The 16,001-nt window shown below is 69.6% G+C and overlaps 1 protein-coding gene across 1 annotated transcript; it reads left to right on the forward strand.

Moving 5' to 3' along the window:
• The first annotated feature begins 514 nt into the window (after nt 1-514).
• On the forward strand, nt 515-12,784 carry ZNF469 (zinc finger protein 469). The gene is made up of 2 exons (XM_062176051.1): nt 515-580; nt 1,727-12,784. The coding sequence occupies exon 2, from the start codon at nt 1,849-1,851 to the stop codon at nt 12,040-12,042; it is 10,194 nt and encodes a 3,397-aa protein (XP_062032035.1). The 5' UTR covers nt 515-580; nt 1,727-1,848; the 3' UTR covers nt 12,043-12,784.
• Nucleotides 12,785-16,001: the final 3,217 nt, after the last annotated feature.

Below are 16,001 nucleotides of genomic sequence, written 5' to 3' on the forward strand. Positions count from 1 at the left end.
AGGTGCAGGCGCCGGGTCCCGCAGTGGGGAGGCGCAGCTGCAAGTTTCAGATCCCAGGCAAAGCCGCACCGCCCTGAGCCCCATTCCCCCCATCTGCAGCCCCTGACCCCTGTCTTCTCCTGGAACTCAAGGCGGAGAGTCGGTGGCCATCAGCTCTGCCTAGCGTGCTGTGCGGCCTCTGGCAGAACTGTGGAGGCCTGAGGCCTGAGGCCGCTCCCTCCATGGGCCCCTTCCCTGCCAGACGCCTCCTTGGCCGTGGGCAGCAGCCTCAGTGCCCCCGGCAGGGCCCGGCAGAGAGCGAGGTGGGAGCCCGCCCGCGCACTTGGTGGGGAGGTCAGAAACTGTGGGGCCCTGAGTCGCGCCCCAGCTGCGCCATCTGCTGGCCTCTGCATGCCGCCTGGTGAGGCCCACAGGTTCCATGTGCCCAGGAGCCGCTCCCGCCACCTCTCGCTGCCCTGGCTGTGCGCCGGTGCCCGCCCTACACCGGTTCTCACACACTGTCCATTTTCTCTGCAGCCCCGAGGTCCTCCTTGCCCAGGAAGCTGTGCGGTGACCCGGCCCGGGAGCCCCCACTGCCCAGGTACGCGATGGGGGCAGCTAGCACGGGGCTGGCTGCCGTCTCCGGGCGGCAGTGGGGATGGCCAGCTGGGCGTGGACGGGTGGTGTCGCGCAATGAAGGCCTGGTCAGGCCATGCCGGCTCCTTTCCTGGACAAAGGTCGGCAGGCACAGCTGTTTTCCACCCAGCTCTCCCCACGCCAACTGTGGTTCCTGGAAACATCTCCTGCTCCAGGAGGCCTTCCTGGGGCCCCCACTCTGGGCGTCCCCTGCCTCCACAGCCTCCTAGCCCTGGGCTCCCAGCCTTGCCGGTGGGTGTTGCCCTCTCCTCAAGTGAGAAACCCTGGCCATCAGTGCCCCCAGACCTACAGCCTGGCCCCGTGTGGTGCTCGTGGCCATGTGACGTGGGGGAGCCCAGGACAGGCCTGGACGCACCCCCCCCCCAGCTCGGAGGCTCAGAGTCCTGAGTCTGGGGTGACAATCCTCAGCTGCTCTCACTGTCATGGACAGTGTCACTTTTCACTCAACAAAGTTACCCACAAGCCCTTGCCCCAAGACAGTGGGGCTCAGAGTGAGGGAGGGGACCATTTCCCCAGGCTGCTGGGTTGGGGAGGAGGCCCAGCTGTGACCGCACTGGACAGAGGTGTACCCATCCCAGTCCTGGGCTCTTTCCATGGGGGCAGTGGAGGAGCGGGGCCCTGGGAGCCCCGGGCCACCTCCACCAGCAGGCAGACTGGACCCCTCCTGAGTGGGGTCAGCTGCGGCCTCCATGCCCCATGAGCACCAGCCTGCTCGGCACTGGCCAGGAGCCCAGGTACGGCCGCACCCCAGGTGTCCTTGGGGGACCTGGAGCCTGCAGAGGTCCCTTTCGTCTGAGGAGGCAGCAGGGTCTCCTTGACAGAGCTTGAGTCCACTCCGACCTTGGGCAAGTGCCTTGGCCTGTCGGCACCTGCCGTGAGGACAAGGTCAGTGACAGGGACGGCTCTCTGTGACCATCTCTCTCCTTACCCTCAGAACCCCTCCCCTTTCTGGTTCCTCCAGGGCTATCTGAGCCAGCAGCCCCTTCCCCTGAGAGCAGGGGCTCCTGCCATGGCCGCCCCGAGAGCCCCTCCAGTGCGGGCCCACCCCAGCCCGTGCAGCTCCTCACTCACGTCTGCCCTTTCGTTGCAGGCTCCTGCCAGGACCATGAGACCAGGCTCTCGTGGGGCCCCCGAGGGGTGAGGATGGCCACCCAGCGCCCTCCCCAGGGCCTCCCCCGGACCACTGCATCCTAGCGCCCGGACGGCGGGGCCATGCCCGGGGAGCAGCCCCGAGGAGCACCGCCCCCAGCCATGACGAGAGACCTGCTGCCCTGCCAAGTCGCCAGCGGCCTGGGGCGCCCCTTCAGGCCCCCCCACGAGGACCACGCCCTGGCCAGCAGGACCAGCCAGGGCACAAGGGCTCAGGCTGGGGAGCCGCCCGAGGGGCTACAGCCGAAGGGCCCGCCCCACAGACTCCAGGCCCTGGGCAGCCCCCTTGGGAAGGGGGGCAGCCCTCGAGACCCAGCAGGGAGGGGCCACTGCCAGGCTCCCGCGCTGCCAGCAGGCAGGGCAGACAGCAGCCCCCCGCGGCCCTGCAGCCTGGATGAGACCCCCGAGGGCCCCAGGCCTGGCCCTGAGGAGCTGAGCTTCCAGGGGTGCTTCCAGGAGCGCGCCCTGGCCTTTACCTCCAGCAACTTTACCTCAGCGGACGCCGCCCCGGGGCCCCCGCCCCTGCGGGCCCCCCAGAGCCGCAGCGCCAGCCCCCGCCTGCCAGCCTCCTACCCCGACTTCCAGGTCAGTGGGACCCACCCCTGGCCTCCGGCTGCTGACAACAGCTTCCCAGGTGCTAATTTCAGGGTCCGCGCTGCTGAGCGGGAGCCCTTTCCGGAAGGCAGCGGGCCCCGCAGCCCCGGGCTGGTCCCCTTCCCGTACCCCTTCCCCGAGGACACAGCCAGGCACGAGTACAGCGACAGGGCTCCCCTGTTCCCCTTCCACCAGCCGCCTGGGGTGTGGCCACAGGAGGCCGTGGGCACGGGCCCCGCCTACCCACCGCCCAGCCAGCCTGCTCCACTGCCCCAGCCCTGCTACCCTGGCCAGCCTGGGAGCCTTGATGCCCCCAGTGACCTCTGTGGGGTCCTCTCCCCATCTGGTGCTGCTCACTTGACCCCAAGCCCCTTCCCCGACAGTTTGCACAAGAGCCTGACCAAAGTGCTTCCCGAAAGACCCCCTTCAGCCCATGATGCACTGGGGAGCCCCGGGAGGCCCCCAGACCCTCCACCCCAGGGGCACTTCCCAGGGCAGGCATACAGGGCCAGCAGGGTGGGCAGTAGCCCAGGTCCCCTGGACAGTGAGCTGGCCACCCCAGGACCCCCGGCTGCCAGACTGCCCCAACTGTGGGAACCCGCCACAGCCCCATACCCCACGCCCGCCCTGCCACCCCCAGCCACAGCCAGAAGTACCTTCTACGAAGGCCAGCCCAGCCCAGGCCAGGGGCTCTGCCTTCCTCAGAGCCCCCCCATGCCCTGGCCCCAGGTGCTCCCAACCACCAGGCCCAGCCCCCACCAGAGGGACGTGCTGAGCCGGCCACCGTTCCCAGGGACAGGGCCCGAGTGGCAGGGGGGCAGCCAGGGCGCGCCGGGTGCTGCTAGCAAAACGCCTGGGCCCGGGGAGAAGCCGGCAGGCGGCCCCCCGGGGCTGTTTGCCTACAACGGGCTGAAGGACCCCGTGGCCCAGCCCTTGTTCTTCGGGGGGGCTCAGCCCCAGGTCTCCCCCTGTGGGACCCCCAGCCTGCCCCCGCCCAGGGTGGTAGGAGCCTCTCCCACCGAGTCCCCGCTGCCCTCGCCGGCCACCCACACAGCCGGCAGCAGCACCTGCTCCTCCCTGTCGCCGCCGTCCAGCAGCCCAGCCAACCCCAGCTCAGAGGAGGGCCAGCTCCCCGGGGCTCTGGGGCCCTCGGCCTTCTTCCACCCCCATTCCCACCCCCAGGAAGCCGGCAGCCCCTTCCTGTCGCCAGAGCCCTCCCAGCCCCTCCCCACCCACTACCAGCCTGAGCCAGCCAAGGCCTTCGCCTTCCCTGCAGACAGGCTGGGAGCCGAAGGCCCCTTTGAGTGCCTGGGGGAGGCCCCCTTCCCCCAGGAGCCGCCCCCATACCCCGCCCACCACTTCCCCCTCAGCAGCGCCAGCCTGGACCAGCTGGACGTGCTGCTCACCTGCAGGCAGTGCGACCGAAACTACAGCAGCCTGGCAGCCTTCCTGGCACACCGGCAGTTCTGCGGCCTCCCCCTGGCGAGGGCCAAGGACAGCCCCCAGCTGCCCCCAGGGCTCCCCGCACCCAGTGGCGCCCCCAAGGCACCTGCTGACGTGCACACGGGCCTGCTCCACCACGCCAAGGCCATCCCCTTCCTGCTAGCTGGGGAAGTGCAGGCCGACAGCAGAGACGACCCCCTGCGGACCAGCTTCTTGCCCAGCCTGACCGCCGCCCCCTTCCCCCTTCCTGGCCCAGAGCTGGACATGGAGGACGAGGCCAAGCTGGACAGCCTCATCACCGAGGCGCTCAACGGCATGGAGTACCAGTCAGACACCCCCGAGATCGACAGCAGCTTCATCGACGTCTTTGCCGACGAGGAGCCTTCGGGCCCCAGGGGAGCCGCTGCTGGGCTTGCCCCCAAAACCCGGGTGGGGGCAGCTCCAGAGAACAGAGCCCAGCCCCTGCCTCCAGCCACAGGCGCCCCGCCGGAGCCCCGTGCCCCTTGCCCCAGGGACAGGGCCTGCTCTGCCCAAAGCAGGCCCAAAACCCGTTCCCTGGGCCTGGCGCCCACGGAGGCAGATGCCACCAGCCTGGTCAGGCAGCAGCGGAGAGGCAAGCGGCTTCACCTGTTCCGGAAAGAGCTGGACACGGCCAGCACCGCCAAGGGGCTGGGCAGGAACACAGGGGCCACCCGCCAGAGGCCGAGGAGGAAGAGCCACAGAGCTAAACGGCCCCCACCTCACCCCCGGGACCTCAGGACTCAAGCCCCCAAGGGCCACGCAGATCCCGACAGCCGGGTCCCCAGAGCCGAGAGCAGGAGCTCCAGGCGCCTCCGACTGCCCCCCAGGAGGGGCTCCCGGCAGCGGAAGGCCCGGGGCGGCACCTGGAACAAGGAGCTCATCCACAAGATCGTGCAGCAGAAGAACAAGCGGCAGGTGCCCGGCGGCCGGTCCCGGGAGTGCGGCTGCGCCTCGGAGTCTGAGGACGACGAGCGCCCCCTGAGAGGCTCTGGCCTCAGAGGCCGGCCCCGCCCCAGCTGCCGGCGGTGGCGGCGCGGCCCGAAGAGGAAGGAGGGGGACTTGACAGAGGGCGGGAAGCCGCAGGAAGCCGGGGAGGATGAGGGCACCCCCAGCCCAGAGCAGCCATGCCCAGGCCCCAGCGAGAGTCCCGAGGCTCAGGGCCCGGTGCAAAACCAAGACACAGGAGAAGCTCCTGGGCCTCCCCACCGTCCCCCGCAGGTTCCCACCGACCCCAAGACCTCAGAGGAAAAGCTCCCATCCCCGGGTGTCCCCCGAGAGGCCGAGAAGCCTGATGTCGCCCAAGGGCTACCTCCTGACGGCGCAGGCTGCAGAAAGGGGTCCAGCTCGTTTGCATCCCCTGGCATGAGCCCCGGGCTCCCACACCCAGAGCAGCCCTGGACTAGCAGCAGCCCCAAGCCACCGGGGCCCAGCCGGAGCGCGACGACACGGGGTGCCCCCCAGGGCCCCACGCCCAGCACCTCCCTTTTGAAGGACTCTAACCTGGACTGCGACCGAGCCCTGAATGGGCGCCCTGCAGGGACCTTGCCCTGTAGTAGCCTAGCCAGTGAGCTGCTCCTTGGGCCCACGGACCTGGCCTGCTGCTTCCCAGAAGACCTGTGTCCCAGGCCCTTGGTGGCCGACGCCCTCTGCCAGGACATCTCAGATGCCAGTGCCCTGGAGCCCAAACCGCAGGGGGACCCGCCTTACACAGGTGTCATGGACCCCAGGACCGCTGAATCGCCACTGACCTTGGAGTCCACATCCCTCTTTTTGGAGCTGCCCCTGGACGGATTCGACGCCCCGCCACTCGATGACCACCTGTCTGCCAGCCAGGACCCGCCCCCAAAGAAGCCCCCAGCGGAGCCACTGTGCCACCCGCTCCTGTTGCTGGAGGAGGGGGCCCCCAGCCTGCACGTCCATTCTCCTGAGCTCTCTTGGGAAAAGACCCTTGGTCAGAAGTGTCCCCGTGAAGGCTCGGCGGCCCCCAGGCTGTGCCTGGCGCCGGGGAAGGGGAGCAGCGTGTCGGCGGGCGAGCTGGAGATCGAGCGCCTGGTCACGGAGCTGGAGAGTGAGCTGCAGCGGGGCCGAGGCCCACACAGGGCCCCAGACGACCCCAGAGCCGCCAGGTGCTCAGACCCTGAGCAGCACCCCTGCCAGGCCGGGTCGCGCCATGGAGGCATGGGCCCTGGGGATTCCGGCACACCGCAGGAAGATGTGGACAGAGCCTCGGCCTCCAGGGAAGAGGCTCGCGGGAACCCCCAAGAGTGGTCCTGCCCAGCCTCTATCCACGCAGGCCTTGCCCCCGGGCCCCACAGAGACCTCGGTTTGCAGCACAGAGCCAGAGCGTCCAATGTGGAAGTGGACTGTGGGGTCGCCCCCGAGGCCTGTTTGCCTGACCCCAGGGAGCAGCAGGAGCCCCTGCTGGATGCTGGGAGTTCGGCACAGCAGAGCCCCTGCCATGAACTTTTATTGCCCCAAAATGCGAAGAGCACAAGGACACAGGAGAATGGCAACAGCCCGCTGCCCAGACAGGGCTGCTCCCCAGAGCCCCAGCTGGCCGATGGCAGCCCCTCCGCCCACCTTGCCCCTGACCTGGCACGGCATGGCAGAGCTTTGGATGCCATCTCGCCTCCTGGCACCAGTCACACCGATGCCTCCCAGGAACACCTGGCAGGCAGAATCCAAGGACCCAAGGACACCAGGCTGCTGTCCCCCACGGCAGAGGGGCCTGGCTTGGAGGGCAACACATCTGCAGCGGCCAGGCCCTCCCCGCCCGCTGCCCTAGAGGATAGAGAGGCTCGCTTTGTCCCTGTGCCAAGCCCTGCCAGTGTACACAGCATCACCCCTGCTGAGGGGTCCTGGACCCCCGCCTCCAGCCCCTTCCGTGACGCCCAGCTCCAGGGGGCCGAGGCAGCTGAAGGCAGGGACTGCATCTGGAGTTCACGGAGGCCGCCCCCTGCCAGCCCTGGAGGCCAGGCTCGCAGGAAGTACTCCAAGCAAGGAGGGGACAGTGTGGAAGGTAGAGTTGTGGCCGCAAACCCCACCCTGGAGGGCGTGCAGATGGCAGCGGCCGCTGCAGTGGCCAGACACCAGCTGGGGCCAGAGGAAGGTGGACACCCCAGCCAGCAGCCGTCAGGTCACTGGGGGATCCCAGAGAGGCCAGCTAAGCTCACCACTGGCCATGCTGGCCCTGGAGCAGCACTGGCCAGGCCAGCCAGGGTGGTGCCTGAGGGAGGCACGGCAGTCCCCAGCCTCTGGGAGGGGCTGTGGCCCATCCCGAGCCCCACCTCCCCTGCTGGAGACCCCTCGGTGCCAGTCTTGTCAGTAGCACACACCCAGAACAGGCCTGATGATGGAACGCGGGGGCAGGTGGCCAGCCCAGGCCTCAGCACGCAGCTGCCGCGGACCAGCGAGAGCCCAGCACCCCCCGCCCAGGCCTTGGCCCAGGAGCACCCAGGGGCCAGTGGAGAACTGCGCAGCCCCCAGCACCTGCCAGCCTGCTCTGGCCAGGCACCTCCATCAGGGGCCAGCTGCATCCAAGCCCCCACAGCCCCAGAAGCTCCCCCTGCAGTGGCGACAAGTCTCTGCGGCCCCCTCCTGGAGCACAGCAGCCGCCCTGGAGACCCTCCCACAGGCCAGCCAGGCCTCGCCGGTGACTCAAGGCCTGCCCGCGGTGGAGGCAGCCCCAAAGGCAGCACGCTAAGAATGCTGGAGAACTCCAGAAAAGAGGCACTGGGGGGGTCTCCTACCTCTGCCACCCCTCCTCCCCCAGGGGGCGCCATCTCCCCAGGACGGCCCCTCCAGGCTGCTGGCCTGTCCAGCCTTCCCACCAACCACGAGACAGACATAGCCAGGTTGCCAGGGGCCCACTGCAGAGGAGCTCTGCCCCACCCCAGTCCTGACGGGACACCCACGGGCTCCTCCGCAGGCCCCCCCGAAGATGCCTCCTGCACGCCGGGAGCCGCAGGGCCCACCTCCCGCACCTGCCAGGAGGGTGAGGCGGGGGCTGGCAGTGAGGGCCAGGGCCCACCGGAGGCTGAGCATTCCGGCGTCAGAGAGGTGTTGGGGGCCTCCTGCCCCCCCAGCAGCCCCGCCAGTGACTGTACGCCCGACACCCCCCAGAGCCAGAGGAAGGTCCCCCACCAGGCAGCCCCGGGGGACCCCATCAGTCCCCAAGACTATAGACAGAGGCCTCGCGGTTTTAAGAGGAAGCCCAAGCCCACAGAGAGCAGCCAGAGTGGGTGCCGAGCCCCAGAGGTGGGGGCTGTGACCTGCCCCACCTGCTCGGCCACCTTCCGCTCGGGGCCTGGTCTGAGCCGGCACAGGGCCAGGAAGCATGGGCTGCTCCAGGGAGCTGCCGCCCAGCCCAGCCCAGCCGCCCTTCCTCAGCCTCGAGCGTCCACAGCCCAGGCAGGCCGGCCGCCGGGGAGAAAAAGCCGCAACACTCCCGGCAAGGGGAGACTCCGCCGCCCAGAGGCCGACCCAAGCCACACAGCTGGGCCACCTCCCGCCCCGCACTCCCCAGCTCCTGAGAAGGCCCTGGGTCCTGCGACCTCGAAGACAGCCAGGAGAGGCTCTGGGGGTCTCAAGACACCAGGCCCTCCCTCCAACCAGCAGCTGCGCCCCCGAGCCCTGACTGAGCAAGAAGTACATTCGGGGGCTCTGGCCCCAAAGCCCAAGAGGCCAGACCAGCTGGAGGGAGACAAGCTGCAGCCCAGGCAGGCGGAGCCAAGGGAAGGCCGGGGGCGGGGCCAGGAGCCCGGGGGCTCCCCCACCAGCTGCCAGGGCGAGTCAAAGAGGACGGTGGGGCAGCTGAGCCGGGGAAGGCCCCGGGGCGCCAGCACTCCTGCCGTCTCGGCCGTGCTGGCTTCACACCGGCATGCCCCGAGTCCGCCCACCACCAGTGCCAAGGATGTGCCTACTCCAGGCCTCTGTCTCTCCCCAGAGCAACGGCGAGAGGCTGACGTGGGGCCCAGGGTGACAGGGGACGTGGCAAAGACAGGCCCGGGGGCCCCATGTGTGGAGGAGGCAAGGGTCCAGAAGCCACCAGGTGGTGGGAGAAGCCGTGCAGGGAGGCTGGAGGGGGCCTCCCCTCTCCAACAACTGTCCGGGCCGAAGGGAGCCTCCGCAAGGGGCCTCAGGGGACCGAGAGAGACCAGGGCGCTGGGGGTCTGCCCAGAGCCCCTGCAGGCCGCCAGGACCGGGCCCACAGAGGACGGTGGCCCTGGGGACAGCCTCCAGCCTGCTTCGGCCCCCCACGGCCCTCCTGAGACTCCGGGCAGCAGCTGCCTCCAGGGCCTCCTGGACAGCTCAGAAGCTCAGGGTGGGGCGGAGGGGCCCGAGGGCGCCCCCCACCTGAGTCCCGGGGCCCCTCGGAGCCTGTGTGACGATGACGACGATGACGCCTTTGCTCAGCTCTTCCCCGTGGGCGGCCGCTGGACTCGGAAGAAGAACCGCCGCGTGTATGGCAAGCGCGGTGAGAAGCCCAAGCGCCTGCCGCGGCCGGAGCCCAGCAGCGCCACGGGAGCAGGCGCCACACCACCGTGCGCCAGCCTGCCCACGGACCTCAGTGACTCCGGCTCCCTCTGCCTCTCCCACGAGGACCCATGGGATGACGAGGCCCCGGGGCTGCCCGGGCCCTTCCACCTGGACAGCTCCCTCAGCAGCCAGCCAGCCGGCATCGAGTCCTGGGCCCCTGGCCTCAGCCTGTGGGCCCTGGAGCCCGACAGGGGCGACGGCTACGCGGACGATGGCTCGGAAACCATCCCCGAGCTGCACATGGTCCCAGTGGCCTGGCGCGGCCCAGAGCCACAGGCCCCTCCTGGGGAGGTGCCCTCTGACCCCGGAGCCTCGAGCCCCGAGCCCCCCAGCCTGGAGAGGGAGCACTGGGACGCGGGGCCCCCGCCCCGGCTGCAGGCCCTGGGCGTTGACGTGCTCTGCACCAAGTTTGAGATGCAAGATCTGTGCTTCCAGGGGCCCTGTGAGGACGCCGCGGGTGCCCGGAGCCTGAGCCTCACAGAGCTCGCCCAGGAGACGCCCGGCAAGGGGACCCCTACGGAGGCCTCGGGGACAGGAAGGGCGGCAGGCGGGGAGCCGCCGGCCAAGGGCAAGCGGGCCTCACACAAGTGCAGAGTGTGCTTCCAGCGCTTCCACGGCCTGCGCGCGCTGGACCTGCACCGGCTGGCCCACAGCGCCGCGCCGCCCCCCACCTGCTACATGTGCGTGGAGCGCAGGTTCGGCTCGCGCCAGCTGCTCCGCGAGCACCTGCAGGAGAAGCACGTGCAGAGCCGGGCCGGGCCGTGGGCCTGCGGGATGTGCCTGAAGGAGGTGGCCGGCGTCTGGATGTACAACGAGCACCTGCGAGAGCACGCTGTGCGCTTCGCTCGCCAGGGCCGGGCGCGCAGAGCCGTCCCGCGCCTCCTCCACGGGTCCCACGAGGGCGAGCGCGCGGCGAGCCAGGCGGGCCACAGCCCCGCAGAGCCGCCGGCGAGAGAGGGGGCCGGCGGCAGGGAGAGGTCTCGGCCCCGGGTGCGCGCCGACTGCTCGAGCCCGGCCCCCGGCCCGCCGCCCGCGCCCTGGCCGGTGCACGAGCACTGCAGGGACCCCTCCCGCGACTGCCACCACTGCGGGAAGCGCTTCCCCAAGCCCTTCAAGCTCCAGCGCCACCTGGCGGTGCACAGCCCGCAGCGCGTCTACCTGTGCCCGAGGTGCCCGCGTGTCTACCGCGAGCCGCGCGAGCTGCGCGCGCACCTGGGCGGAGCGCACGGCGAGCCGGGGGCCGCGGAGCCGCCGCACACGCCGCTGTACACCTGCGAGCTGTGCGCCGACGTGCTGCACGTCATCAAGCGGTCCTTCGTCTGCAGCGCCTGCAACTACACCTTCGCCAAGAAGGAGCAGTTCGAGCGCCACATGGACAAGCACCTGCGGCGCGGCCAGCAGCCCTTCGCCGTGCGCCGCGTGAGGCGCCCGGGAGTCCCCGAGGCCTCGCCGTCCCGCAAACGGCGCAGGGGGCCCGGGCCCGAAGGCGAGGACCGGGCCCCCTCCCCGGGCCGTCCCGCCGCGAGCGAGGGGGCCCTCCCAGCCCAGGCGGCTCCGGGCAGCACCGAGGGGTCGCCCGCAGAGACCCTGCCTCCTTTCCCCGGGGTCCCGGTGGACAGCGGAGGTGGCCTGGAGCCAGACAGAGCCCTGGAGGGGCCTGAGGGTGAGGCTTCCCCCAGCGGCCCGGGGCCCCTGCAGGGCGTGGAGCGAAGAAGGGCTCCTCGCGGCTTCTCAGGGAACCACAGCACCCTGGGTCCCCATGGCGGGTGTGCCCCCGGGCACTCCCCAGGAGGTCTCTCCTTGCCCCAGAAGGAGAAGCAGGCGTCCACGGGCCTCATTGCGCCAGAGAGGGCCATGGGGAGGCCCTCTCATAAGGGCAGTGCCACCAAGCCTGGGGGCTGCCACAGTTCACCCAAGGACAGGCCAGTGATGGCCACCCCCAGCAAAGGGCCCGGGTTTCCAGGGCACCCGAGGAAGGCCGCGGGGGTCCCGGCGCCCCGAGAACTGGCCCAGGGCACAGAGGGCAGGTTGAAGCTCCCCTCCCCCAAAGCCAGGCTGGGCCCCAGCTCCCAGGGCAGTGGGGGCCCTCGCCCAGGCACCAAGAGCGGGGGCGGGAGCCAGCCCCAGCCGGCCAGCGGGCAGCTCCAAAGCGAGACAGCCACCACACCAGCCAAGCCGGCCAGCCCTGGCCGCATCCCTGCCCCAGACAAGCCCGCCCCCGCCCCACCTAGAGGCTGCACAGAGGGGGCCCGGGGGAGCTCAGGTTGTGGGGAGAAGGCGGAGAGCAGTGAGAAGAGGAAGAAGAGCCAGGCGCCGGGGCCGACCAGGAGTGAAGGTGCGGGCAGAGGCGCTGGCGGCAGGGCCCCTCGAAAGCAGGCCGTCCCCAGCCGCGTGCTCCCGGTGCAGCCCAGACCCGGTGGCCAGGGCAGCAAGGGGAGGCCACAGCCCTCGGATAGGCTGAAGGGGGAGCCCGGCCACGTGCCGGGGAAGGCCAGGCCCCTGCTCAGGCCCCTAAAGAGGGGCAGAGCTGTCCACAGGGCTGAGCCCCCCGGGCCCCGCGACCACCGCACCGCCGAGTCGCAGAGTGACCTGCTCAGCCAGCTCTTCGGCCAGAGGATAACAAGTTTCAAGATCCCTTTAAAGAGGGACACTTGCGAATAACAGGCACATGCCTGGGGCGCTGGCCGTAGCCGCGTCTCCCGGAAGCTTCTCCGTGTGGCCACACGTCTGCGCCGATGCACCTGCCACATCCCGCAGACGCGCGGGGCGGGCATGCAGGCTTTGACCGTGGTGCTCTCCGCGAGGCTGATGGTGAGAGGTGGGCCCGCCACAGGCCCTCTGAGGCCACACAGCGGTTCTCTGGGTACCAAGTACGCCGAAGGAGAGCGGCTCGCCCCGCCCCCAGCCCCTCGGACCCCGGCCCCATATGCTGCAGAGCCCGGCCTTGCGGGAACTGCACAGGACGCCGGTCCGAGCAGGGAAGTACCGTAGGGCGGCCGACACGCCGCTGGGGCTGCTGGTGCTGCACGGCCGGAGGTCACGAGGGCAGTGCCGTATGCCCAGAGGGCCGTTTCTGAGCCATCTGGTCCCCAAGAGCCAGGCTCCTCCCTCTGACCACAGGGCTGTGTGGCCGCTGTCCCCCTGCCTGTGTCCAGCACCCCGTGACCCGGGGAGGCCAGGGCGAGAGCTTGGGCGGCAGCCCTCCCCCGCGCAGGGCTCTCGGCTTGAGGACCAGCAACTTTGCTCGAAGTCCTGGTGCTATTTTCGTGTCGTAATGTGAATACAGGCTTCCTTGGGTGCTGGGTTTTTTGTTTATTTTTTTAACCTGGGAGAGGGGAGACAGGGTCCAGGAGGGAGGCCCCAGGCAGGCTGCGTCGGGGGTGGGGTGGGGGCTGGCGGCAGCCTCGGGGTCCCAGCAGCCCTCAGCACCCTGCACTGACCGGGCTGCCTGGCGCCACATCCCGTTGGGTTTTGTGTCCAACGAAGGGGCGGGCGGCCTCCTGGTCTCCGTAGGTGTCAGAGCTCCATGGTTTGTCTGGTCCTCTTTTGTAGTCCTTACCTTGAGTGCAATGTGTATGTCAAAAGTCTTTATTTTGCAATTTTCTAAGAAACCAGGTTGGGTGCAAACCGTCTTCTAGAAGGTGCTGCTGGCCTCGTTCGTGTGGGGGAGCAGGGCTTGGGGGTCGTACTGTAAAAACCACAGCCAACTCCTCTTTCCAAATATATGCCCAGTATTTTCACAGAAAGCACTGCCTGTGTGGCCTCCGTACTATCCTCTCCACCCCTGGCCCAGAGGCTTCCCCTGGGCTGTCGCTCGTGGGGCTGGGCGGGGGTCGCGCCTCCAACAAGTGACTGCAGGGAGCTGGACCTCTTCCCGAGGCTTGGCCGCCCCCCCCCCCCACAGAGCCGTAAGAAGTGAGCTGTCAAAGAAGGGGTGGGGGCAGCAGGGGCCCCTCCCCCACCAAAGCCCAGTGCCCGGGGCCCACAGGGTGCTGAAGAGCCCCTCAGAGACCCTGTCCAGTGAGGGCTGCCAGAGGAGACTGGGCCAACCTGGGCGGACAGTGGAGGGGGCGCTGGGGTGGGCAGCACCCCAGCTGTAGGCCCAGGAGTGGGGAGCGGGCAGGGGAGCTGCGCCAGCCACGTTTGCACCTCTTCTGGGGCCACCGGCTCCTAAGTGGGAAAGTGGCCCTGGGGTCTCGTCTCTTCCATCCCAGGCTGTGGCTTCCTTCCTCCCTGCTGTCCATGCAGTGCCCTCCCAGGTCCCCAAGGCCCCTCCTGACCTGGCCGAGGCCGCCGTTCTTGCCCTTGGCTCTCCCATGTGCCCAGGACTCAGGGCCCAGCCTGTACCGTCTGCACGCGTGTCTCACCGGCTGGGCGCCCGCGCTGCCCTGGGTGGGGCACAGAGCACATCTTTGTGCTTTGGTCTCCTGTGGAGGATCCTGGGATGGAGGCTGGTGCAGGTGACAAAGGGTGGGGCTTCCGGCCTTGACCCTGAACAGGGCCCCAAGTTAGTGCTGGGGTAGGAGTGGGTCAGAGAAGTCATCTGAGCCACATCTGGGAGACGGTCTGGTGGGATTTCAGGTGCCCCCATGGGACCGTGGCCAGGCCCACAGGCCTGGGCGCCAGCTCCAGGCCAGTGTCTCGCAGCAGGGCCCTGGCCCCAGCGTCACCACCACCCGGGAACTGATGGGAATTCTGCCATGGCCGCGGGGTGGGGACGGGGGGTGGGCGGGGGGGGCTGGCACTCTGCCCTTTCACTACCCTTGGGGCTGGCGTGTGAGGCTGTCACTCGGAATGGTGTAAGGCAGCTCTGCGCGCCGTCGGCACACCCCTCCACCCCTGTGGCCCTGAAACCACCGAGACCCACAGCGTGGATGGCTCTCGCCTGGCCACTAGGTGGCAGCATTCGCCCAGCCAGGGCTCTGCCTCAGCGCAGGTGGCCCCAAGCACTCAGCGGCAGGCAGATCTGGAGACCTCCACATGCCAACACGGGCACACGCATGCGGGTGCACCGCGGCCTCACCCACACCAGGTGTTGCCCATGCACAACACACCTGCTGGGCCCTGGACCCAGCCAGGTGCCCACCCACTGGCATGCACTCAGGTGCGGGGGGGGGCGTGGCGGCCGGGCCCTCAGGGCTTCCCTGAGGGGAGGAGCAGCGTGAGCTGGACGGAGCGGGAGGGCTCTGGGTGCAGGCCCATGCGGTCTCGTGGGCAGTCCCTGAGCCGTCCCCACAGAAGTGCCCCCGGTGCTCCAGCCCTGGGGCTCTGAGGCCTGGCCCTCCCCCAAGACTGAGGGCCTTGGGCTGCCCAAGGCTGACAGCGTCCATGGAGGTGGGGAGAAGAAGAGCTGGGGCCAGGTGGGGGCGTGCATGCCCACCTCGGAGACCTGACTCCTGGGCCACGACCCGGAAAAGCCACCACAGAAGGCGCTGGGCTGGGCTCGTGGGCCAGCGATGGCTGCAGCCCAGGAACGGGGTGGGAGGAGCCCCAGGCAGCTGCAGAGGGCACGGTGGCCGCTGAGGAGGCTGCTGTGGCCTTGCGGCTCTGGGGTGCCCGGGGTCAGGACTCCTTGAGATGTCCCTGTGCGGCTTGGTCCCTGTGTGGCTCGGTCCCTGTGTGGATGTCCCTGTGCGGCTCGGTCCCTGTGTGGCTCGGTCCCTGTGTGGATGTCCCTGTGTGGCTCGGTCCCTGTGTGGCTCGGTCCCTGCTGCACGTGACCTGGGGACCCGCAGGGTGGGGACGACGGCGGCCCCAGGGGGCCCCGGTGAGCCTCAGGCCTCCCCCTCCCAGTCGGCCCGTGCCCAAGGCCAGGCCTTTTCCCACAGGGCCGTGTCTCTTGCTGACTGCCCGGTGCAGCCTTGTGGGCTGCAGCTCAAGGCCACTGGCCTGGCCCCCGCCAGAGCCCCAGCAGAGGGAGGAGGTGCAACAGGCCCTTCCCAAGGCCCAGCAGGGGGTGAGAGAACTTCCTGATCCTGGGGCTCGTGGGGAGGCTGGCGGGCTCTGCCAGCCCGGCAAGGCCACGTGGGGCAGGGGGCCTGGGGCCGGGGTCGGAGACTTGAGCTTGCCGCCGTCCCCTCAGCACCTCTGCTTCCCCACCCGGTGAGCGGGCACAGCAGTCACCAAAACCCTGCAGCTCCCTCGCAGGACCCAGCTGCATGGCACACCCCTGCCTCAGTTTCCCCGGCTGAGAAATGGGCTCCATGTGCTCCCGGGGATTGTGGAGAGACGGAGCAAGATGGCGTCTGTGACCCTCCGGGCTGGCAACAGGCGCAGTCACTGCCGAGGCTGTGGGGTCCACGTGGCCTGGACACTGCTCCGAGGCCACACAGGGCTCCCGCCACCCCCCAGGACCTGCTGTGACCCCTGACCCCACCATCTTCATCATGTCTGGCGCCTGGCGAGCCCCTGCAGTCTGTGGCTTACAACCTTCAGGCCTTTAGCCCGGAAATCAACGGTTTGGGCAGGGCTTGGTGGGGACGGCACTGGGCTGGCGTCGCGAAGGGCTCCCTGACACGGCTGGTGTGAACACTGGCTGGCAGTGGGGCCCGAATGCCCCCCGCGCCCTCACCGGCCTGGGACGTGTCTGCAGTGTGGAAGCCTGGGAGCTGGCCCGGGTG

This window comes from Lepus europaeus, chromosome 19, assembly GCF_033115175.1.
Source record: "Lepus europaeus isolate LE1 chromosome 19, mLepTim1.pri, whole genome shotgun sequence".
Classification (NCBI taxonomy): domain Eukaryota; kingdom Metazoa; phylum Chordata; class Mammalia; order Lagomorpha; family Leporidae; genus Lepus; species Lepus europaeus.